We start from the raw sequence: 27,280 nt of genomic DNA, 5'->3' as shown, positions 1-27,280 counted from the left end.
AGCCAGACATATAAACAATGATGACATTAAGTATTTTTTCTTATTAAAGACTGTCATGAAGTGGAGTCTTTCATATAATGCTGGTTTTGGAGGCCAATACCAGTATTTGTGTTTACCTTTGTTATAAAACAAAAAACTCTCTGTATTTTAATAAATCATATTTGTATTTCACTGACTACACTAAGAAAAATCAATCCCAAAAAGATAAAAAAGTTTTGGGCAGATGGAATTATGAAGTTGCCTGAAAAATGGCAGAAGGTAGTGGAACAAAAGGGTGAATACATTGTTCAATAAAGTTCTTGGTGAAAATGAAAAATGCATCTTTTATTTTTTACTTAAAAACCGAAGGCACTTTTTGGCCAACCCAATATCTCATGCAAGTTTTCTCAATTTCCAAACAATGTGATATCACATTCTAATATGTATGGTAATTTTTTGTTGCTGTTGTCATTACCCACCTCCACCTTCTACTTCCCCTGAGCATAAGCCATTTGAGGATATCTTGTATGTTCTATAGGGTTTAGCATGCACAAAGTGCTGAGTAAATATTCACTGAGCTTAAATCCAATTAAATTGTGCTATAAGCAAAAACAATACTTTCACACTGTTTCTGAAATTTAAAAAAAATCAAACATTAATGGAAGAGTAAATTAATTTTATTGACTGATGAAAAACTAAAGTGATAAGAAGTACGAATAGTAAACAATAATCATTGAGTTGTGCTGGAATTCTATTTTTCTTCTTTTCACTTTAAGCCAAAAGGACATAAAATTATAAACCATTAGTGAGCTAATCATTTTAAGTTTCTTCAACAAAAGCTGCATAGTTCAGCAGTTGCACAGCATTAAATATATACATTTTTGCAAAACCCTGAAAGTTTTAATTTTTGTGTTGACCTCAAAGGCTAATAGAATCACCTACACTGGTCGGATTCAGAGTTTCTTTTCCCTTTTCTGCCACCCTGTAAAGAAAAATAGGGTAAATTATTTAGGAAATAACATTTTGGGGGCATTTTCTTTTCAAGAATAAATGAGATCAAAAACATTTTTGACTATGAAAAGGAACTTCTTTTCTGAGTTTGTTGCAAATTTGAATGAACATACCACTAAATTACTTTTACGTATTTTAAATAGCAATAACCATTGTTATTTTTACAAACAGTTAAAGTAGGTTGTAGAAAACAGTTATCTATTTGAACTAGTCTGGACTTAGTCTGATCACCAGTATCTTATTTTTTAGAGCTCATTTGCACTGTCCCAGATTTTTTTTTTAAATAAAAATTTTGATCAGGACTTCCCTGGTGGCGCAGTGGTTAAGAATCCACCTGCCAATGCAGGGTTCGATCCCTGGTCTGGGAAGATCCCACGTGCCGCAGAGCAACTAAGCCCGTGAGCCACAACTTCTGAGCCTGTGCTCTAGAGCCTGCGAGCCACACCACTGAGCCCACACGCCACAACTACTGAAGCCTACATGCCCTAGAGCCCGCGCGCTGCAACTACTGAGCCCACACACCGCAACTACTGAGCCCACACGCCGCAACTACTGAAGCCCGCGTGCTCAAGGGCCTGTGTGCCACAACTACTGAGCCTTCGTGCTGCAACTACTGAAGCCCGCGTGACTAGAACCCATGCTCCACAACAAGAGAAGCCACTGCAATGAGAAGTCTGTGCACCACAACAAAGAGTAGCCCCTGCTCACTGCAACTAGAGAAAGCCCGGGCGCAGCAACAAAGACCCAATGCAGCCAAAAAAAAAAAAAAAATTGATCAAAATAGACAATTTGCTCCATATGATCAGCAAATTTGGTGATTCACTTCATTACCCTTTTGGGTAATTCAATTTCTAATTCAAGTTCTGTATACTTTTGTTCATATAAGACAGCATTAGAAATCTGATTTTGTTCATCAGTGGGTTGAAAAGATTATACTTTTCATATTTGCTCAGTGACATATATAAATCTGTATTTAATTTCCTCCAAATGAAATGCCATCAATGGTATTTGACTTGAGCCAAAGAAAGAGAAAGGTGGCTTAAAAGACAGGAAGTATTTTTCATTAATTACTTTTAACAACATTTTCTGCCTTACTCTGATTCAAAAAGCAAATAATCATTTAAAAAATATGGAAAGCACAAAAGTACAAAAAAAAAATTAATCATCCATAACTATTCTACCCTCCATTTTAACCATAAATAATGGTTTGATGTATTTATAATAATTTTATAATTTTTCTACATTTTTATAAACTATGGCAATGATACTCAAACTTGGTTAATTACTAGAATCACCTAAGTAGTAATATTTTTAAAATTCTGATGTCTAGACTTTGTCCCAGCCTATTTACTTATGATAATTAGTAGTGGGCTGAACAATCAAAAAGTTCCCAAGAAATTCTGATGATCAGCCAAGTTTGGGAACTACTTGTCTGTGAAAGCACGTTTTTTAGAGTGGCGGTTATATCAAGGGCACATGGAACCCAGACCCATTTAATAATGTTGGCAGTTTCTCTTTGTTTGTTTCACCCTTTTTCTGCCCATAACCTCCCTCTTGGTGTTCAAAAACATGTCTACAACCAACCTTCTTTAAAAAAAAAAAAAATCAAGTATAAGAATGCTGTCATTCATTCCTGACCAAATAAAAGTTTTGCAAAGATTCATTCAGAGAAAAAAAAGTATGAAGAGGTTATATGAAACTTGAGATGTATAATGACAGGTGTTAAAAATAAGATTTATTTCCTGATAGCAGGGAAATAAAAAATAAATTTACTAAAAAACCTTCTACAAGGTAGATGCCCACTATACAGAGGTACCAATGTTATATAGCTTAAAACTCTTACCTTTCTTCTAAACAAGAGTTTTAAAAAAATAATAATAATTCAAAGATCCTTTTCAAAGCTTCCCAGGCAAAGGGAATCTTCCTTCCTGGATTGATGACATGTCAAAGCTGGAGCTAAACAACTTTTATATTCTCTAGGCCACCAGTGGTGGCTTTCGAACTTTTTTGACCCCACATCAATTAACTCATTTTATATCATGACATAAGACACACATACGTATTCATATACAAATATATGTGTGTGTATATTCACACATATACATATACACATATATTGAAACAAAGCCCTGATATTGTTTACTGCTTCACCCAGAAAAAAATGCTGAATGCCGTCTTGTAAATGCAGAAGAAATGATAGAATTAGAAAAATCACTATTTTTCAACTACCAAAATAATAACTGATAAAAATATCATTAATCTGGATGCTAAAATCATTGGGTAAAAATAAAGGATATTGGGCCTCCCTGGTGGCGCAGTGGTTGAGAGTCCGCCTGCCGATGCAGGGGATACGGGTTCGTGCCCCGGTCTGGGAGGATCCCATATGCCGCGGAGCGGCTGGGCCCGTGAGCCATGGCCGCTGAGCCTGCGCATCCGGAGCCTGTGCTCCGCAACGGGAGAGGCCACAACAGTGAGAGGCCCGCACACCGCAAAAAAATAAATAAATAAATAAATAAATAAAGGATATTCACACAATCTTAAACTATAACTTCACATATTATTTATTATTTATTAATTACAAAGAGGGAAAGATATCTTTACAATGAAGATATCTAGGAGAGACTGCTGTACGCAAGTGATCAAACTTATTATATAATGGGATAAATGTCATTATGTACCTTCCCTCAATATGATTCACTGGCACATACCTCACATCATCTATGTAGTACCAAAGGTCTTTTGAGTTACTTTAGTTATTGCTGTATATACCAATGTCTAGAATAAACTTAACATTTTCTACGATGTAAATTATATAACCAATAATAACAAAATTATCAATATGTTTGCTGAATAAATTTTGGTCTAAGAATAAAATAGTACATTTATTCTCACATGTATATACCTATTCCAAATGTATTATTTGTGATGAAAACACTTTCATAATTATAAAGGCATACCTGATATTTGGCTAATTCTGCTTGTAATACTTTCACTTTAGATCTTTCTTGTTCTAACGCAGCATGAAGTGAAGTTACCTATAACCAAATATTCAATAAAAAAATACTTTTTTTGGTCTTTTTTGGTAAATACTCTTAATTGTTATTCACGATGATTTTTGACTATGAGATTCATGAGCATTAGAAGAGAACCTCTCTCCTCACAAACAATTTCAATTAGGCATTTTATTCAGCTGTATATTAAAGATACGTAGGGCAAGCTCACTGTTGTTCTAAGACAAGACCAAAGAATAAGGATGGGAAGGGGAGAAAATCAAGTCCATGAACAGGATAAGTTCTGTCTGTCCTTTCTATCTCTATATTCAGCCCACATCAACTAAAATACAACCTTATCTTCTCCTGTTCTTTAGGACATACATACCTCCCTCAGTTCAGTAAACAGAATTTTCAATCATTTTCTATTACATAATAATAATGAAGTATGGTTTGCAGTATTGATGGGCTGTGTTTTTGTTTAGTCATGTTTCATAATTCAGGACTAAAGAACAGCTTAATATAACCAGTCCTATATATAGTTTTTCTTACCTGTATCGTTAGCTCATTCTTGATACTTTGTGATTCATCAACTTGCAGAAGTATTTCTGCTTTATCTTTCACTGACAAAAAAGGAAAAACAGCAGTATAATCTTGTCAATCACTCGGATACTTTAACAATACTTTTAGTGAACCAAGACAGCAATGCAGTCAGGCAAAGATTAATTGTCCTCAGACTTAATGTATTCCTTGACCCTGTATATACCTCTTAATTTTCACTGGTAAATTCTGATCATTATCACCACAGCAGCTTTTATTGGAAATTCTACATTTCTGTGGTGTTAAAATATTAATTGTACAGATATGACAAAAGATTAATTTTTTCCATTTATACTAAAAAGGACAAGGACAGAGAAAATAAAATATTTCACATAGGGAAAACAACTTTAAAATGCCTCGACTAATCTTAAAGCAAGATTTTAAAAACAATGTAGAGTGTTTTTGTTTGTTTTGTTTTGTTAAATTGTCAAGGTGTGCATATTGTAAGGCCCACAAGAATTATTTTTATATGACTTTTCATACCATTAAAGCACTGGTATACCAAATAAGTGTTAGCTCATATGAGCACAGTTAATCATATAACATCTTTGGTCTCAGAACTGTTCATTTGTCTAGAGGTTTTTCCCTCTTGGGGGAAGCAAGAGATCTATTCTTTGGCCTCTGTGTTCCCTAAGCTTTAAAAATTTCCACATGGCTGACAATTTACTTAACCTATGGTAAAGGCTAATACATGAAAAACTAATTCTTCAACTTTGAAAAGCTAGGAGAGACTGACGAGGTAAAACTAATAAAATGAGTAAAGGAGGAAATGTCCAAATATATGAGTACTGATATCACCACAGCTCCACCAATATAACTCTGTCATTCGAAGTTATTTTTCATAGTTTAATATGATATGCACTAAGGTGAGATGCTGTGTCAAGAAACAAATCACAGTCCCTTAAGAATCAACTTGGGAACTTTTACAAATTATACTTTCTACTCCTCCATCCTCAGAATTAAACGCACTCACTGAGAACTAGTGATTTTTTTAACAATTATGTAATATTTTAACTACAGTCAATTTTCCTATAATGCTGTTTTGTGTTTCAAAGAGATTGATACGTCGGGGAACAACATGAACATAACATGAATTGTGTACTTAATGCTTAAGCACAATTTCATGAACAAAGAAAACTGCACCCACTCACACACCTCAAATATCTACCAGCTATTTCAGCACACTGTGTCAAGAACCACACCAACTTTCCATCCTTCCATCACTTAACAGTAACATACACAAGCTGAAACCCTTCTGAAACTTACTTCTACAGCAAACTTTAGGTTGTCTTCAAAGTAAAGTGCCATATTTATTATAGTATTTATGTGTTCAACCATTTTAACATGTATAAAACTGTTACTGTTTTATTAGGTTCCCTTTTTTTTTTAATGTGTCACTGATGAAATTTTTGAGTATTGTATGCTCCTAACTCCATTTTCCCCATAAACTTTGTGGTTTTAACTGTATGATTTTATAGAGATTAGTGATTTTTAGGAACACATGTTGTACTATAACATAACTGACTGTATTTGCATTTATATTATAAATGCTAGAGTTTGTAAACTCTAACGTACTATATTTTTCATGTCATGGTCCTGTATAAAATTGTTCTACTTGGACTACTTATAGTAAGGAGTATGGACACTGATATTATTTACTGGTAGCCATTTTTAATCTATTTTTTTAATTTATTAATTTATTTTTGGTTTGTTGGGTCTTCATTGCTGCGCGTGGGCTTTCTCTAGTTTCTGCGAGCGGGGGCTACTCTTCGTTGCGGTGTGTGGGCTTCTCACTACAGTGGCTTCTCTGTGGCAGAGCACGGGCTCTAGGCACCCGGGCTCAGCAGTTGTGGTTCGTGGGCTCTAGACCACTGGCTCAGTAATTGTGGTGCACGGGCTTAGTTGCTCTCCGGTATGTGGGATTTTCCTGGACCAGGGATCGAACCTGTGTCCCCTGCATTGGCAGGCAGATTCTTAACCTCTGTGCCACCAGGTAAGCCCCTTTAACCTATTTTTGAGAGTTTTTATCAGTTAATTTTCTCACTTTTCACAAATGTTTCCTTAAGGAATATTACTTTATTTTTAGGTATTTAAAAATCATACATCCAGGGCTTCCTGGTGGCGCAGTGGTTGAGAGCCCGCCTGCCGATGCAGGGGACACGGGTTCGTGCCCTGGTCCGGGAAGATCCCACATGCCATGGAGTGGCTGGGCCCGTGAGCCATGGCCGCTGAGCCTGCGCATCCGGAGCCTGTGCTCCGCAATGGGAGAGGCCACAACAGTGAGAGGCCCGCGTACTGCAAAAAACAAAAGAAAAAAAAATCATACATCCAATGTTCAATGATACCCTTACTTTCTTCAATCAGAAATATATCTTGTAAACAATTATTTTCATCATTTTATTCATTAAATGATCCACATGGAGCTCAGTGACATGCATATCTAAATTAATCTCAGGACACTGATATCTAATTGTTCAAATAATGCCTTTTCCCGTTATTATTTAACTTCTACTTTATCATAGTTAAGCTTGTAACAGTGAAGTTACATTATAAAAATCGTAAAGTTACAAAAAATGTTTGACTCTACTTCAAGACTATATATATTCTGTTCAGCTGGACATGATTTCTGGGTTTTATAACTGTTATTTAATAGTTTAAATATTTGGTTGGACAATTCCACTCCCAGTATCTTCATATTTGAAACAATTTGGGGTATCTTGTTTACTTATCCTTTAAGGTGAGCTTCATAACTTCTCAAGTGCTATATGGTACTCACAGGAGCTATATTTGGGATTTCATTAACATTTGTTAACCAGGGAAATTGTTTATTACACTTAATTTTGTCTATTGAGAAGGCTTTCTCATCTATTCATGTCTTTCTCTATGTCTTTTATGGTTCATTTTCTTTTGCAAATTTAATACACGCTTCCCTTTCTGTTATTAATGGAAAATTTTCAGAGAGCTTTCAAGGTTAGCGTCACTAGGTATTCATATTCAGGAATGCAACTGATTTGGGGGGTTTCATATAACATCAACTTTACTAATGTTATTCTCTCATCTTTTTTTTTTTTTTTTTTTTTTTTTTTTTTTTTGCAGTACGCGGGTCTGTTACTGCTGTGGCCTCTCCCGTTGCGGAGGACAGGCTCCAGAAGCACAGGCTCAGCGGCGCGGCCATGGCTCATGGGCCTAGCGGCTCTGCAGCATGTGGGATCTTCCCGGACCGGGGCATGAACCCCTGTCCCCTGCATCGGCAGGCGGACTCTCAACCACTGCGCCACCAGGGAAGCCCTCTCTAATCTTTTTTGATTGATTTCCTTGGCTTCCTGCTGGTAATCTACTGCCAAAAGTTTAGAGTGGCAGCAAAAGTATGAAGAGTCGGGGCGGGGGGGCGGGGGGAGGGGTAGAAAGAAAACCTAAAATCATGACAGGCCTTCTCCTCTAATAATTAATAAACAGAACCTTAAGCAAATGTTTTCTTGTTTTCCCTCTAAATGTACTCCAATAATTTATAAGAATTGAAATTTCAAGAGTTTCTTAGCTGAATAGTTGTAAACTTGTGCAATACTAAGGTGCTGCAAAAGAGACTTGTAATAATAAAATTATCAACAATAATCCAGTTTGTATCCTTTTGGGAAACCTTTTTATTTTGTTGAATTAATAAATCATATATCTTGAAAAGTTATCTTCAAATATTTTTAAGATTAACTTTTAATTCTAAAAACACAGAAATCACTTACTTTCACCTTCCTGAAGCATTTTCAATAACTGTGCATTTCTTGCCTTTACTTCTTTATACTTTGCCTAATAATCAAGGAAAAAAGATTTAATTTTTAAAAAGTAAATGATATAATTAATGATTTACTACCAATTTATGGAGCTATGAATCTAGGCTTGCTCAAAGACATAAATTACTTCGGAAAGAAAAAAGATGGAGGAAAATGTATTCACAACTGTCTACTACTTAATTAAATCCCTCGTATAATAATACAAATCAATATTATAGGTGACTGTATTTAAGAAGAGTAGAATAAAAGTGGAGAAAACTCAGAATAAAACTAAATTTTCCTGAAGAGTCTTTCTTTTCTTCCTCAAATAAAATCCTTATACAATTCAAAATAATTATATGAAAACAAAAAGAAAAATGATTCATAGTTCTATACCAGTACTATACTAGAACTCTCTGTATTTGTTCTTTATCAGCCACTGTGCAATATGTGGCTGCTAACTACTGGAAACGTGGCCAGTGTTACTGAGAAAATGACTTTCAACTGTATTTAGTTTTATTTAATTACAATTTTTATTTTATTTAATTTTTATATATATAAATTTAAAATTTTACTTTTATGTATTTAAAACCCATGTAGTGTATTAATTTCACACCACGTGTAGTAGTTACTATACAGCACAGTTTTATATTTGCTCAGTTAAGGCTTTACTAATCTTTTGTTATTTCATTAACTAAATATTTTTAAAGTAATTTTTGAATTACTTACATTTTGGCTGAAATGAATTAGTAATTTATGGAAATATCTTTCAATTATTTTTCAACTTTAAAAAAATGGCTTAGCTTCTTTTCAAACTACATGAATGACACAATTATACATTACAAACAATTTTGGAATTGTGTTCCCACATTAACATCCATATTCCAGGGAATTTTTCCCCTACACTACTCTTATTCAACATGTCTTATAGCACACACTGAAATATTTATAAATATTTAATACATTAATAAGAGAAAACAATATATTTAGTAACTATAGAAATACAAGAGGTCAGGTAAAGAAAACAGATCAATATAAGAAACTTGTCATTTCTTCTCTCAACATGTACAAAGATACGTACAGAAGTTACCAGATTCAAAAATCTTTCTTGTAAAACAAAGTTGATGTATTTTAAATTAAGTCCAAGAGATGACTTTTACTAAATACTCTGTCCAGTAAATTGCTGAGGATAAATCAATAATGTTACTGAGTAATACTGCAGACAATAATACATTGAATGGAAGAAGTAAACATAAAAGGGAGTAGGACTTTTGAGAAACTAAGTAATGAAAGAGGGAGATAAGTCAGATGGAAACATAAAAATATGAAGAGGGAAAACAAATACGGTCAACTACAACTATATTCACTATGAATATAGAAATATATCTACTGGGAATATAAAACTGTATCCACTATGAAATTCTCACTCTCAGGGTTTCAATCAATGTTAATATCTCATCAAACTCTATCTTTAGCTCAAGCCTTTTCTCCAAGGTTCAGATCAGTGTATATGGAAGCATGTCTTTAGTTAGTCTTCAAGCCCTAAAGCCAGCTCATAAAGCAAAAATTGCAAATGAACAAAATTACCCTGAATATTCTTTATACTGCAATAAAAACATATAGTTTTGCATTTACAATCCTGAACAGTAAATGTATCTATGAAAACATAAGAGTATAAAATCCTAGTACTGTGCAATTTATAATAAAGAACATATGAAATATACAGTGCCCTCATTAGTATTTTTAACTTCATGAAAAAGAGAACACAGAGTTAAACGCACATATGGTGTGACTCCAATGTGTCCAACACAGATGTTCAACATCCTGAACATCTATGCCTGCATCCACAGCCATTTCAAACTCAACATGTCCAAAACGAGATCTATTAGTTCCGTTTCCCCAAACCAGTTCAAAATGTGTTCTTCCTCTTACACTCAGTACCTGTTAATTTTGTTACCAGACAGTCTTCACTCCAGGCCTCAGCTACGTGCATTAACTTCCACAAAACAATTCTCATGTCAGTTCCCTTCTAAAGCCTTCACTGCCCTCTCCTTGTCTAAAATGCAAATGCCTTCAAATACTGACCTCAACTAACACCCCCAATCTCACCTTCTACAACTTCGCATTTCTCTAAACGTCAGTAACAATGCATTTCCTACCATTCTCATGCCTTGTATGCACTGTTCTATCTGGAAAAACTATCTTTTTTTTGGTGGAACCTTTACCAATTTTCAGTAGCTGCAACGGATTCATTCCTGTTTCTGGGCTTCTGGGGCACTCTGTCAGATCTCAATCACAAATTCCACATTGTACTGCAATTATTTACATGATTATCTTCTCCATTAGACTGTAAGCTTCTTACTAACTCATCTTTGTATTCACTGTGCCTAACACATGGTAAGTGCTCAAAGCCAAAGAAAATATAAATGACAAAGCAAAAGCTAAGGCAGAAGTGGGTGCAGTTCAAAAAGGTTTTAACAGGGATAATTCTTAAAGGTATGAGTAGACGAGGAAGGGAAATATAAGAACCAGCAGGGCTGGAACTTGACTTTTTTTCACTATTACATACACAGGGTCCAGAAAAGCAGCTGGCCTATTACAGGCATTCAACAAATAATTGTTGAGTGAATAAATATTAGTTCAAAAAGAGAATGATACTTGAGATGAATAAGAGATTTTTTTAAAAGCCTAAGAAAGGAGAGTAATAGGTTTGTGGTTAAAAAAAATTGTATAAATGACAAGTGGCAAGGATGTGAAGAAATCGGTACCCTTGTTCATTGCTGGTGGAAATGTAACATGGTGCAGCTGCTATGGAAAACAGTTTGATGGTTCCTTAAAAAGTTAAACATAGAATTACCATATGATCCAGAAATTCCACTCTTAGGTATATACCAAAAGAATTGAAAGCAGAGACTCAGATACTTGTACACCAATGTTCATAACTGTATTATTCACAGTAGCCAAAAGGTGGAAACAGTGCAAGTGTCCATCAACAGACAAACAAAAAATATGGTATATACATACAGTGGAGTATTATTCAGCCATAAAAAGGAATTAAGTTCTGATACGTGCTACAGTATGGATATGCATGCTGAAAACATGCCAAGTGAAATAAGGCAGACACAAAAGGACAAATATGATTCCACTTATAGGAAGTACCTAGAATAGGCAACTTTACAGAGATTAGAGGTCATCAAGGATTGCAGTAGAAGGGGAAATAGGGAGTTTAATGGGTACAGAGTTTCTGTTTGGGATGATGAAAAAGTTCTGGAAATAGTGGTGATGGTTACACAACACTGAGAAAGTACTTAATGCCACTGAATTGTACACTTAAAATGGCAAATTTAATGTTATATGTATTTTACTATGATAAGAATATACTATCATTCAGATTATATATGAGTTAAAAAAACCTAAATAGCAGAAATATTTCTATCAATCAAATATTAAACATATTTCAATATAATAAAAACAGAAAATGGACAAATTTATAGAATTATTTTAGTTTACAACAGTAAATATATACAAACCTCCCACTGAGTGATCACATTTTTCAGCTTCTGGATTTCAGCATCTTTTCTTTCAAGTTCCAACTTTAGTCTTTCAATTCTTCCATCTTTTAGAACTACTTCCTAAAGGGGGAAAACACCATTTTAGAACTAAGACAGTTCTGCCAATTCTGATTTACAATATCCTTTTTGAAAGGTCCAAATTTTAATTCATTTTCTAAAGCAACCTAAACTGTTGACTAAATTTCCACTTGTACTCAATTTTATAAATGTAATTATGTACAGTACAAGCAAATAAGATATTTATGCCTAATCTCAAACTACAAACGTAACCTAGAACAATATCAGGGCTTTGAAATGATATTTCCATCCTGGAATAAACATACTAAAGTGGTCTCTGACAAGTTGTTATTAGTCTATCTTAAAAACCTAAAAGAATTGAAAACTTATGAGAAAAATATGAAATAAATAATGCAAAAAAACAAAAAGTTTTTCTCTATATTAGCAATTAACACATAGAAGATATAACTAGAAAAAACATTTTCTCCAGACAGCAATAAAAAATATCCCTAAGAATAAAATTCAGTAATTTTCAGGATCAATAAATGATAAAATATTGAAAAGGACAGAACAAAGCATGTTTTTAGATAGGAAAACTAAGTATTACTAAATATTAATTTGAACATTCAATAAAATTTCAATAGAAATTTCAATAGAGTTTTGTTCTTTGGAACTTAGCGAGATAGTCAAAACTTTACCTGAGAGAATACAGGATAGAAACAAAAAGTTAATGCAGTAGAATTTGCCTACCAGATAATTATATATTATACAGCAAAAATAATTAAAACAGCATGTCATGGCACCTATGTTGACACAGCGATGTAACAGAAAAGAAAGTCCAGAAAGATTTAAGACACAAGAATTTATTATAATATAACTAACTATGGTATTTTAAAGAAGTGAGAAAAGGCTGAATTACAGAATAATGGTAGTATATGGGACAAATGGCTAACTGGAAAAATCAAGTTAAATGCCTGCCATCTTGTAACATACACCAAAATAAATAAATTTAAATGCAAAAAAATCAACCCAAAGTCATACTTTCCATAAGAATATATATTGGTTCTCTATATCTAATGTGTAATGTAGCAACAATTTTATTCCAAAAATACTCACTGAGCACCTATGCTGGGTGCTGGGTGTACAACGGTGAACAGAACAGAAAAGATTCTTGCCCTCATGGGACTTGTCTAGTGGTGGAGGCAGATATTACATAAAGAAATGCTGCAATTAGAAACCAAGGTTTAAGCAATGCCAAAAAGAAACACAGTGCTATAAAGGGAATAATGTGGATTATTCCCTGGTGGATCAGGGAAGCTCTGAGGCCATGACCCTTAAGATGAACCTTGAGTGACTGGGTAGGAATTGGCTAAGTAAAAAGTGGAGGGAGATAAGAGCTTTCCAGGTAGAAAGAACAGTAGATATAAAGGCCCTGAGGCAGGAAAGAGCCTAGAGAATTTGAAGGATAGTAAAGAGGCAAGCATGGTTGGAGCTTAGTGAAGAAGATGATAGTATAAGATGATTTCGGAAGAAAAAATTTGGATCAAAATTAGAAATATACATACTATTATCATGGCCCAAAAATCTCATTTCCGGGAATTTATCTTAAATAGATACGCGAGGGGGGAGTATGTATGAAAGTGTTCACTGCAGTTACAACAAAAAATTGGACATCAATTTAAATGCCCAACAATAAGGATATAGGCTAAATATATGACAAATTTACAAAACTGAAAACTCTGAAATCACTAAAAATGATGATACAGAACCATAAAACACATCTGTATGATCCCAAAATTGTAATACTATATACAAAGAAAAAATCCTGGAAGGACATACACCAACATTTTAATAACTCTCTTAGAATTATTATGGAAGATTTTATTGTTTAAAAATTTCCTTTCATCAAAATTGTTTTATACTGAGTATATAATCATTGAATAATATAAAATAGTATTTTAATTAAAAAATAAAACCACTTAAGCATTAAAATAAACTCTTTATAATATTACTAGCTAACATCTTTGAATAGGAAAGCTCTTCTGAACATAGTATGAAAGGGAGAAAACAAAAAGGAAAAGATAGATTTAACTTGATGAAAAATCTCCAGAAACACTGAAACAAAATCAAAAGGTAAATGAGAAAAACTAGAAAAAACAGTTGCACCTATATGTAGGCATATGACCAATAAAAAATCAAAAAGTGTACAACCTCAGTAGTAAGCAATGTTATATCAAACTGGTATATTTAAATTTTTTCCTCAGTGTGGGTAACTGAAAGCAATTTAGCTATAAACATTATTATTTAATGTAAAAACATTACAGTTGACCCTTGGACAATGTTGGGGTTAGGGACGCCAACCCTCTGAGAAATCAAAAATACACATAGTCGTATATAGTCAGCCTTCTGTATATGCGGCTCCTCCATCTGCAGATTCAACCAACCTCGACTGAAAAAAATCCATGTATAAGTAAACCCAAGCAGTTCAAACCTGTGTTGTTCAAGGGTCAATGTATTACTTAATGATCTGAATTGCTCACCATCTCTGTATTTAACTGAAAAGTGGTCCATGTAAGTTTCTACATTATTGGGGAAAAAGTGTAAATCCATAGAAAAGTAGGACCACAACAAAGTATCAATGGTAGTTTTCTCCAAGTGAATGAGATTAGGGTCTATTCTTTTCCACTGCATCTGCAAATTGGGCATCATAAAGGTGCCTATCAACTTCACAGTAAACTGTGAGAACTGAATGAAATAATCATTTTAAGTACTTAATAGAATATCTGGCAAATATATACTAAGCCCTCAAATATTTTTTGCCAGTATTAAAATTTCTTCACTTCTTATTAGTTATTTCCAGAATTTCTACAACAAATATCACTTTTTAAAACAGAAAATCATATTGTTTTAATGTATACCCATTTTTATGAAGTCCTATATTTCATTAAATAAATTTTAAACTTATCTTCTAAGTAGAAGACATTATACTAAGATGAAGATAAAAGGGTGTATAAGTCTATGTCCACAAGGGATTTGTAATCTATTAAGAATAATAACAAATAAAAATGTGCTGTGTGAAATGTGCCATAAGAAAAACAAAATGTTATGGGGTATAGAAAAAGAAGGAAAGATCATATCCAGGTTTTCTGTGTTTGGGATTGGGATAGGGCAATGAGAGAGCTTCAGGGAGGAGATGGCATGTGAAATGAACCTTGAGCAAAGCTGGAAAGGATCCAGTGCTGTGATAGGAGTGCTCTGCTCTAGCTAGGAGAAAAAACTGGAAAGAGTACAGCTGAAGTTACTTAGGCCGAAGCTACACTGTAGAACAATGCTTTCAAACTTACTTGACAGTGACCCATGTTAAGGAATGTTTTATATCATGACCCAGAATGCACATACATGTCAGTGTATGTACGTATATTTGTATGTTATATACATATATATATACACAGAAACAAATTTCATAAAATACGAACAGATGTCATATACACTGACAACTTTTTTTTTTGGTTAGTGCTGGTAGCAATCTACTAAATTGATTTCAGGACTGGTTAAATGGGTTGAGACTCTCAGTTTGAAAAGCTTGAGGGCTTTAAATGTCAGGTCAAGGACATTTGCACTTGATTCAACAGACACTGAAGCTTAGGGACATGGTGTGGCAGGATGGAAGTCTTGCTTTTCAAAAAGTCATCTGTTGGGACTTCCCTGGCAGTCCAGTGGTTAAGACTCCACACTTCCAGTGCAGGGGGCACAGGTTCGATCCCTGCTCAGGGAACTAAGATCCCATGTGCCATGTGGTACGGCCAAAAAAAGTTTTTTTTTAAAGTCATCTGTTAGCAATGTATAAGATAAATTACCTAGAACTAGAAGGCAGGAGGCAGAAAGACTTATTAGGTTACTGAAATAATACCAGTAAAAGATAATGAGAGCCTAAACTAGAGAAATGTTAATAAGAATGGAAGAGAAGATAGATCTGAGAACTATTTCAAAGATTAAAAACTCCCAAACCTTGAAAAACAGAAAAGTGAAACAGGAGGTTCAGAGTCTGAATATCTGGATAAAATGATAAAACCAAAAACAGAAATGATGAAGTCAAGCCAAATTCTTGGTTTGGAGAGTAGATGATGACCTCGAGTTTGGACATAGTAAGTATAAGGTATTCACAGAACAAGAGGGTGAAATATGCCACAAAGACAATTGATAAAATAGAGCCCCGAAGGCCATTAGAGGGAATGCTAGTGAAGCTGTGGAAAAGTTAGTAAACTCATATCCTGCTGCAATAAGACAATGTTGGTAACACATCAAAAGCAACACAGATGTTTATTTTTAAGAATGTATTCCAAGGAGAAATTCATCAAAAAATTAAATATATGAATATATTCAGTGAATATCAAAGTGACCAATTCTAAACAACCTAAATGTTCAATATTAGGGTAATGACCTTAAACAAATTACAGCATGTTGATTTGACAGACTATAACCATGGTTTACATAAGGGGCTACCAAAAACTATAGTCCTTATCATTAGCTATTTTTTAAATACCTATACATGTGGCATTTTCCTAGAAAAGTACTATTTAAAAATGAAACCAAATGTTAAGACTGGTTGAACTAGGATGGATTTATTTTTCACCTTTAAAAATTTCTGGTATATTAATGTACAGTTTAAAAGAATTTTAACCTTTGCAAAAAGAAGGGCTTTCTTTCTCTGAAAAAGGAGTGCAAGGGGGAGAGGAAGGAGGTAGATAAAAAGATTATTTTTAATGGCCTCAATCTTTCTTTTTTCCCCACTACACTCAATGACATGACAAAAATCCTAATTTTTTTAATGATGAAAAGTTTTGCACGTGCAAAATAATATATAAAGGAATGACACAAGTAAGGTAAAAAAAATAAACCAATATGCAGATTGTGTGAACATTACCAGTATTTTGGCATCCCCCATGTGCCTCTCCCCAATACATCCCTTCCCCCCCAAAAAATATCCACTATTATGAATTTTGTGTTTGTTATTCTCTTCCTTTGTTAGTCTTTTAGAACAATATCCCTGAGTAATATATTAAATTTTCTATTTTTTGAAATTTATAAAAATGGCATCAAACTATTACTATTTGGTGACCTGCTTTTTTCATTAAAGATTATGTTTTTGATTTTCATCCATGTTGCTATGTATTGCTGTAGATCATTCATTTCTCCTACTGATTTTGTTGTCACAAACAACTGAGTTTGAATCATTCTTGTTGAAGATGTCTTCAGGGTTTAATCTAACATAGAATTTCTAAAACACAGTCTCCCCATCATCTTCAACTTTAAAAGTTAATGCCAAATTGTTCTCCAAAATGGTCATACCAAATTACATTACGACTAGTAATTTGTTACTGTTGTTCTACATCCTTACCATATGGAATACTGTCCAATTCCTATCACTAGTCTTCACCTTCCTTCAGTTTTTCCTAGGCACTGCAGTGAAATTAGTATTACCATGTAGAACTTAGTCCTCTGCTCAAAAACTTTCAAAAATTCTTTATTATCTCCTGACTAAATCATAAATCAGGCTTTTAAGTCCTCCACAATCCCTCCAAACCCACTGTGCCAAATTTATACTATGGTCCTCTTTGAATTTTGTCTTAATTAAACTAGTTTATTCTTCACTGCCTCCATTCTTTTACTCTGACATTCCAGTTTCTTCTCCCTCACTTCTTCATGTTCAAATTCTACTGTCCCTTAAATTCCAATTCAAAAGCTATTTTCCGACTTCCCTGGTGGTCCAGTGGTTAAGACTCCGCTCTCCCAATGCAGGGGGCCCAGGTTCGACCCCTGGTGAGGGAAATAGATCCTGCATGCTGCAACTAAGAGTCTACATGCCACAACTAAAAGAGCCCACATGCTGCAACTAAAGATCGCACATGCTGCAACTAAGATCCCACACGCCACAACTAAGACCTGGCACAGCCAAATAAATAAATAAATAAAAACCCACAAAAACCAAAAGCTATTTTCTCCTAAGAAAGCCATCTCTCATCTCCATTCCTATGAATTACCTTTTCTGGATCTACCACTTTCCACCTTGTACAAAAACAATTATCAAGTGTATGCTGTGTACAACATGCTCTGCTAAACATTTTACATCATAATCGCTAATTTTCATAATAACAGTGCATGAAAGGCAGGTAATTTCATTCCAATGTAACACAGCTGATAAGCTGCAGTGCTATATTTTGTGTTATTAGGTTTGATTTCAAAGACTGTTCTCTTTCTACTATACTGCACTGTCACTTTGGTTTTAAAATATCATTAACATTACTTAATAATTTAATTAAACTTATGTGTACCCAACTTTGCCCTGAAACATCTATTTGCTCAAGTATATTAATATCATTCTTACTATCCAACAATGACCTGAGATGACTTAGAAAAATAAGAAGATACGAACCACAACGGGGAAAATCATAATCAATGTAAAAAGGGGAAACAAATATGCTAACTATAAATGTTAACACAGTTGCTTGCACTGTACATAAAATTTGACAGTCAAGACAAGACAGGAAAACACAAAATTTAATTCAATGCCAGAAAGGAAGAAGCTCACAAGTACCTCAGGGCAGGCAAGGATTTCCCATACTAAGTTGAAAATAGATTTTCATGTGGTATAGTGTTTTTATAAAGCAATATTATTGCTGCATTGGAGTGACAAGTTCGTAAGAGTCTGGCTTCTTTTGTGTCCTATATAACACAACACAGCAAGTGTTTAATTTGTTGAATGACTGACCATTAAGTATTGGAGGTCAATATAAGGTAAAGAACAGATTCACAGTTTAAGAGGAAGTAAAAGAGAAGACTGGTGGTTGTGGTGAGAAAAATAAACGCAGACTTAGAGGTCTCTATAGGATAAGATCTTTTCTTTCTTTCTGTATTTCTCCAAACAATATTTTAAAATGTGAATACCATTCTTAGCTTGTGAGCCTTACAAAAACAGACTGCTGACCAACCATAGTTTGCAACCCCTGGTCTGCAGGATAAAATTCTAACTTCTTAGTTTCACATAAAAAGACCTTTATAATCTAAATACAATCTATTTCTCTAGTCATGTTATCCCACACTCACTTAAGTCTATACTTCTTAGATGCAGAATTTTTCAGTTTCCTGAATATTCAGTCTAAGGCTTTTCATAGCTCTGGGCTATTGCTCTTGCAGCTCCCTTAGGTTTTCTCCATTTCTCAGTTTATACAGTTATTCACCATTCAAAATCCATCCCAAATGTCACTTCTTTATATACCTTTCCCAATTCACCCAAGGAGTGATCTATTACCTTTTCTATTCAAAAACCTCTTTTATATTGTTCGTATCTCTCTTAAAGCCTTCATCATGCTGAATGATATTTTTACAGTCTCCCTCCTCCTATCCCCACTACTCTGTCTAAGGCATGGATGGTCTTATCTATCTTGATATTCCCACTCCCCTACATTGATGCCTAACAATACCTAGCGTTATAGTACATGCTCAATAAATATTCATCAATTAAAGAAGTACTTCATACTTTTTAATATAAGTACCTATGTGTAATAATGACTAAGATAAAATCCTAAAACTGTAACTTTATACAATCATAATTGGGTTCCACTGCTTAGGTTTTTTAAAAAAGAAAAATAATTTCACTGTGATTTTAAGAGAATTTTCTATTTTACATGCCTGGTTGTGTTCATGAGCTGTGCAATTATCTGTTCCATTATATTCTGTAAGCTGTTCTCTTCTTTTTTCTCTAATAAGAATTTTATGAACATCATCTTCCAGTCTATTGAAGAATCCTCCATCATGTGATAAAGTCTGAGAAGAACTCAATTCCTGTCAAAAATGAATTAAGATTTACTATCAATCAACACAAAAGTGCATGCATTTAATAAACCTGGTCAGCCACTAGAAGGATAGAGAATGAAAAAAAAAATAACATAGAGACAATCAACCATCTGATTCTTCTCTATCTCCAGAATATAACCAGTAGAGATACATGTGCAAATGTCCTTTTCTTTACTTCATATTTTTTGAGTTGGGTATTGCTTGATTTTTAAATTATTTTTTATCCATATACCATACAATTCACCCATTTAATTTGCACATTTAAATGATTTTTAATATATTCACAGAGTTGTACAACCATAACCCATTTATAAAGTTACATCAGCCCCAAAAGAAACCCAGAACTTATTAGCATCATTCCCCATTCCCTCCTAATCCCTCCCCTCAGATGTTCCCTAGGCAACACCAATCTACTTTCTGTCTGTATAGATTTGGCTATTCTGGACATCTAATATAAATGGAATCATACTGTATAAGGTCTTTTGTGACTGGCTTCTTTCACTTTGTAAAATGTTTTCAAGATTCATCCATATTATAACATCTATCAGCACGTCAATCCTTATTGCCAAATAATATCCCACTGATGGATACACCATATTTTATTTCTCAATTCATCAGCTGATGGACATTTGAGCTGTTTCTACCTTTTGGTTATTATGAATAATGCTCCGGTAAACATTCATGCAACAAGGTCTTGTGTGGACATGTTTTCAGTTCTCTTGGGTATATACCTGGAAGTAGAATTGCTGGGACATATGGTAACTCTATGTGTAACCTTTTGAAAAATTGCCAAATAGTTTTCCAAAGTGACCATACTATTTTACAACCTGTCAATGTATTCAGTGTATGAGGCTTCTAATTTCTCCACATTCTCACCAACACTTGTTATTATACATCTTTTCAAATTATAAACACCCTAGTGGGTGTGAATGAGATTCATTGTGGTTTTCAATTGCATTTACCTGATGTCTAATGGTGCTAAGCATCTTTTCATGTGCTTACTGGACATTTGTATATCTTTGTGAAAAAACGTTTATTCAGATAGCTTGCCCAAATTTTTGTTGTTTTTTTGTTTTTTAAACTACATGTGAATTTATTATTAAAAAAAATTTTTTTTGGCCGCACCACACAGCACATGCAATCTTAGTTCCCCAACCAGGGATCGAACCTGTACCCCCTGCATTGGAAGCGTGAAGTCTTAACCACTGGACAGCCAGGGAAGTCCACTTTGCCCAATTTTTAATTAGGTTACTTTTTATTTTTGAGTTGTAGGAGTTCTTTAGAAATTCTAGAAACAAGTCTCTTATCAAATACATGATTTGCAAATATTTTCTCCCATTCTGTGGGTTGTCTTTTCACATTCTTGACAGTATCCTTAGTATCACAAAGGTTTTAATCTTGACAAAGTCCAATTTATCCAAGAAATCACTGCCTAACTCAGGGTCATCAAGATTTACTCCTATATTTTCTTCTAAGAGCTTTATAGTTTTAGTTCTTACATTTAAGTTTATAACCCATTTTGAGTTATTTTTTGCATATGGTGTGAGAAGGGGTCCAAGTTCATTCTTTTACATGTGGCTATCCAGCATCATTTGTTAAAAGATTATTCTTTTCCCATTGAATTGTCTTGGCACCCTTGTCCAAAATCAACTGAACATAAATATAAAGGCTTCTTTCTGGACTCTCAATTTTATTCTTTCAACCTATATGTCTACCCTTATGCCATAACACACTGCCTTAACTACTCTAGCCTTGTATTGCTCAAACTTTTACAGTATATTTAAAAACAATTTTTACATAAATTCTACACACAAATGATAAGGAGATAAGACTGTATCACAATCTACTCAATTATGTAAAGTTAGAGATTTTATATGTTTTCCAAGAAAAGTATCATTTCCTTTCCAACTTCCTGTCGCAAGACAGAGACTGAAGAAAATGTTCCTCTCACTCTCATAGCTTTTCCCTATGTCCCACATTCTTGAGCTTTAATATTCCCAATTTTACCCATTTCAACTGTATTTGTCAGCAAATGACCCAACAGTTCAATGACTGTTCATCCTTTTCCTTTCACCTTGTCTTAGAAAGTGTTTGAAAGAAAAAAAAAGTGTGTATCAGTGCTTAATATACAAATAATATTTAAAATGTTTGTAGAGTACTTTATATTTTGCAAAGCAGTTACAGAAACATCCCTTTAGTTGAATCTCATTAAGACTGTAAGAAATTGATAGAGCAAGAATATTTTCCCCACAAAGTAATCATAGTCACAGGAAAGTTAAATAACTTGCTCATGAGTGATTCTACTGCCAAGTGCTACAGCTATAACTCAAAGTCTACTGCTTCATAAAATACTCCCAGTATATTCTGATAAGACTTCATTTTAAAGCAATGAATACAACAATGCTTAAAACACTGCTGAGCTTCTATGGAAGGTATAGCATGATGATGGCAACTAATGACCTCTGGATTTCACTACTTTAAATAGTGCAGTTCCAACTAATGTCCTCTGTTTTTTTGGTTTTTTTTCAGTACGCGGGCTTCTCACTGTTGTGGCCTCTCTCGTTGTGGAGCATGGGCTCCGGACACGCAGGCTCAGCGGCCATGGCTCACAGGCCCAGCCGCTCCGCGGCATGTGGGATCTTCCCGGACCGGGGCACGAACCCATGTCCCCTGCATCGGCAGGCAGACTCTCAACCACTGCGCCACCAGGGAAGCCCTGTCCTCTGTTTTTTGATAGCTGCTACCATTACCAGCATGCCTATCCCAAAGGGTACTCTGTCCTTGATATTTTTTCTTTAGTGAGGCATAAAATTTCTTTTCAGCCTAAGGATAGAAGTTTTCAAAAAATACCTTGACAGGAAACTACAGAGAAATGAAACAAAAATGATCCAACAAGGCCCCTCTCCCCCAACACACACACCTCAACAGAAAAAAGATTAAAATGCACCAAGTGTTAAGAACACAGATTCTTTAATAAGTCTAGCCAATTCAATTTCAATTTAACAAATTCTGAGCACCTATTATGTGCCAGGAATATAATGAAAAAAACGGTACGGTGTTTGTGTAAGTATAGCCTTATAGATCACTGGAACATAATTAGGAGACTAGACATAAGCCTTCACATTTATGGTCAATTTATTTTTTATGAAGGTGTCAAGTTACTTCATTAAAGAAACAATACTGTTTTCAACAAATGGTGCTGGGAGAACTGGATATAAACATGGAAAAAGTGTATTTGAACTCTTTCTTCACACTATGCACAAAAATTAACTCAAAATCAGATCATGGAGAAGATTCTGTGAAGATGGCAGAGTAGCAAGCACCAGGAACCTGTGTCCTCACACAGACAATAACTGCACTGGCAGAATCTGTCTGATTTTGGAACAATTATTTTGGAACTCTGAAGTCTGTTGAAGGCTTGAAACTTCCAGGGAAACTCTTGGATGGTAAACTACAGTAAATTTTGGTCAATTTCAGCTCTTAGCACAGTAGCAACTACCCATCCACCACCCTCAGTGATGTGGCAGGCAGCTGTGTACATGTTCCTGGAGCAGCTTGTACACAGCTTATGGGAGCCAGGGTGGGCAGCAAGGAGCCTCTCCTCCAAATAATGGGGATCTGTGTTCTGGTCACTAATTGCCGCTTCTGATTACAGAGGTGCAGACCAAGAGACAAAGAGGCAGGCAGCCCTTGCTGCTGTACCTCCCCTCATTGTTGCAAGCCCCTCCCCCTCTAGCTGAAGTAACTTCCAGTGGATTTAAAGAACTAGTGCCCTTCTCCTCCCCCTTCATATTTTGCTTTTCCACTTTTGAGAGCCAGACTTTAAAAAATAGGCCATTCATAGGCTTCCCTGGTAGCACAGTGGTTAAGAATCCACCTGCCAATGCAGGAGACACAGGTTTGAGCCCTGGTCCGGGAAGATCCCACATGCCACAGAGCAACTAAGCCTGTAAGCCACAACTATTGAGCCTGTGCTCTACAGCCTGCGAGCCACAACTACCGAGGCTGCAGGCCACAACTACTGAAGCCCACACATCTAGAGCCCATGCTCTGCAACAAGAGAAGCCACTGCAGTGAGAAGACTGTACACCTCAACAAAGAGTAGCCCCCTGCTTGCCACAACTAGAAAAAGCCTGCACGCGGCAACAAAGACCCAACGCAGCCAAAATTAAATAAATAACAAATTAAAAATATATATTAATGTTTGAAAAAATAAAATAAAGACCAGCTTATTTTAAAAAAATAGGCCATTCAAAAACAACTGCCTATAAGGGGAAGATTAGAAAGTGACTATGAATGCCCAAGGAAAGGCTATGAAACGACCTAAGATATTAAGTTTATGACAATCAAAAAACAACACAAACAAACCCCAAAACAGTAATAAAAAACACCAATCCCTGAAGCAGGAGGAGAATCTGATTTCCAGAGTTACCATATTACTAGGCTCAAATGTCTCATATTCAACAAAAAATCACAAGGCATACAAAGAAACAGGAAAGTATAACCCATGGAAAGTAAAAAGAAATCAATAGAAACTGTTTCTGAAAAAGACTTATTTATGGCAGTTGTATTAGACAAAGACTTTAAAACAACTCAACTGTCTTAAAGATGCTCAAAGATTTAAAGGAAGATGGGGAGAAAATCAAGAAAATAATGTGTGGACAAAATGGAAATGTAATTAGGGATTAAAAAAAGAAACCTAAAGAGATGCCAAAAGGAAATTCTGGAGCTAAAAAGTACAATAACTGAAACAACACATTCACTAGAGTGACTGAAAGGCAGAGTTGAGCAGGCAGAAGAAAGAATCAGTAAACTTAAAGACAGGACAACAGGGATGCAGCAAAAGCAGTTCTAAGAGGGAAGTTTATAGCAATACAATCCCACCTTAAACAGGAAACATCTCGAGTAAACAACCTTGAACCTAAAGCAATTAGAGAAAGAAGAACAAAAATCCCCCAAAGTTAGGAGAAGGAAAGAAATCATAAGGATGAGATCAGAAATAAATGAAAAAGAAATGAAGGAAACGATAGCAAAGATCAACCAAACTAAAAGCTGGTTCTTTGAGAAGATAAACAAAATTGATAAACCATTAGCCAGACCTGTCAAGAAAAAAAGGGAGAAGACTCAGATCAATAGAATTAGAAGTGAAAAAGGAGAAGTAACAACTGACACTGCAGAAATATAAAAGATCATGAGAGATTACTACAAGAAACTCTATGCCAATAAAATGGACAACCTGGAACAAATGGACAAATTCTTAGAAATGCACAACCTGCCAAGATTGAATCAGGAAGAAATAGAAAATATGAACAGACCAATTGCAAGCACTGAAATTGAAACTGTGATTAAAAATCTTCCAACAAACAAAAGCCCAGGACCAGATGGCTTCACAGGCAAATTCTATTAAACATTTAGAGAAGAGCTAACACCTATCCTTCTCAAACGCTTCCAAAATATAGCAGAGGGAAGAACACTCCCAAACTCATTCTACAAAGCCACCATCACCTTGATACCAAAACCAGACAAGGATGTCACAAAAAAAGAAAACTACAGGCCAATATCACTGATGAACATAGATGCAAAAATCCTCAACAAAATACTAGCAAACAGAATCCAACAGCACATTAAAAGGATCATACACCATGATCAAGTGGGGTTTATTCCAGGAATGCAAGGATTCTTCAATATATGCAAATCAATCAGTGTGATATACCATATTAACAAGTTGAAGGAGAAAAACCATATGTTCATCTCAATTGATGCAGAGAAAGCTTTCGACAAAATTCAACACCCATTTATGATAAAAACCCTGCAGAAAGAATGCATAGAGGGAACTTTCCTCAACATAATAAAGGCCATATATGACAAACCCACAGCCAACATCGTCCTCAATGGGGAAAAACTGATACCATTTCCACTAAGATCAGGAACAAGACAAGGCTGCCCACTCTCACCATTCTTATTCAACTTCGTTTTGGAAGTTTTAGCCACAGCAAGCAGAGAAGAAAAGGAAATAAAAGGAATCCAAAATGGAAAAGAAGAAGTAAAGCTGTCACTGTTTGCACATGACATGATACTATACATAGAGAATCCTAAAGATACTACCAGAAAACTACTAGAGCTAATCAATGAATTTGGTAAAGTAGCAGGATACAAAATTAATGCACAGAAATCTCTGGCATTCCTGTACACTAGTGATGAAAAATCTGAAAGTTAAATCAAGGAAACACTCCCATTTACCACTGCAACAAAAAGAACAAAATATCAAGGAATAAAGCTACCTAAGGAGACAAAAGACCTATATGCAGAAAATTATAAGACACTGATGAAAGAAATTAAAGATGATACAAATAGATGGAGAGATACACCATGTTCCTGGATTGGAAGAATCAATATTGTGAAAATGACTCTACTACCCAAAGCAATCTACAGATTCAATGCAATCCCTATCAAACTACAACTGGCATTTTTCACAGAACTAGAACAAAAAATTTCAACATTTGTTTCGAAAAACAAAAGACTCCGTATAGCCAAAGCAATCTTGAGAACGAAAAATGGAGCTGGAGGAATCAGGCTCCCTGACTTCAGACTATACTACAAAGCTACAGTAATCAGGACAGTATGGTACTGGCACAAAAACAGAAAGATAGATCAATGGAACAGGATAGAAAGCCCAGAGATAAACCCACGCACATATGGTCAACTTATCTTTGATAAAGGAGGCAGGAATATACAGTGGAGAAAGGACAGCCTCTTCAATAAGTGGTGCTGGGAAAACTGGACAGGTACATGTAAAAGTATGAGAATAGATCACTCCCTAACACCATACATAAAAATAAGCTCAAAATGGATTAAAAAACTAAATGTAAGGCCACACACTATCAAACTCTTAGTGGAAAACATAGGCAGAACACTCTATGACATAAATCACAGCAAGATTCTTTTTGACCCACGTCCTAGAGAAATGGAAATAAAAACAAAAATAAACAAATGGGACCTAATGAAACTTCAAAGCTTTTGCACAACAAATGAAACCATAAACAAGACCAAAAGACAACCCTCAGAATGGGAGAAAATATTTGCAAATGAAGCAACTGACAAAGGATTAATCTCCAAAATTTATAAGCAGCTCATGCAGCTCAATAGCAAAAAAACAAACAACCCAATCAAAAAATGGGCAGAAGACCTAAATAGACATTTCTCCACAGAAGATATACAGACTGCCAACAAACCCTTAAAAGAATACTCAATACCATTAATCATTAGAGAAATGCAAATCAAAACTACAATGAGATATCATCTCACACCAGTCAGAATGGCCATCATGAAAAAATCTACAAACAATAAATGCTGGAGAGGGTGTGGAGAAAAGGGAACACTCTTGCACTGCTGGTGGGAATGTGAATTGGTACAGCCACTGTGGAGAACAGTATGGAAGTTCCTTAAAAAACTACAAATAGAACTACTATATGACCCAGCAATCCCACTACTGTGCATATACCCTGAGAACACC

General features: G+C 34.9%; 1 protein-coding gene across 3 annotated transcripts in view; it reads right to left on the bottom strand.

Moving 5' to 3' along the window:
• Nucleotides 1-667: 667 nt before the first annotated feature.
• The window catches only part of GKAP1 (G kinase anchoring protein 1), a 90,794-nt gene continuing 64,181 nt past the window's right edge, over nt 668-27,280 (bottom strand). For 2 of the 3 annotated variants that reach the window (XM_060101753.1, XM_060101752.1), the window contains 5 exons: nt 11,875-11,976; nt 8,318-8,381; nt 4,533-4,603; nt 3,948-4,025; nt 668-961 (listed from right to left, as the gene is read on the bottom strand). In XM_060101753.1, coding sequence (XP_059957736.1) covers nt 914-961; nt 3,948-4,025; nt 4,533-4,603; nt 8,318-8,381; nt 11,875-11,976 — 363 coding nt within the window. In that variant the 3' untranslated portion in view covers nt 668-913. Of the gene's footprint in view, nt 962-3,947; nt 4,026-4,532; nt 4,604-8,317; nt 8,382-11,874; nt 11,977-19,602; nt 19,756-27,280 lie in introns of all 3 variants that reach the window. The other variant, XM_060101754.1, reaches the window with a different exon arrangement.

This window comes from Mesoplodon densirostris, chromosome 6, assembly GCF_025265405.1.
Source record: "Mesoplodon densirostris isolate mMesDen1 chromosome 6, mMesDen1 primary haplotype, whole genome shotgun sequence".
Classification (NCBI taxonomy): Eukaryota; Metazoa; Chordata; class Mammalia; order Artiodactyla; family Ziphiidae; genus Mesoplodon; species Mesoplodon densirostris.
The sequence above is the reverse complement of the archived record's forward strand: the minus strand, read 5'-3'. Positions and strand labels throughout refer to the sequence as shown.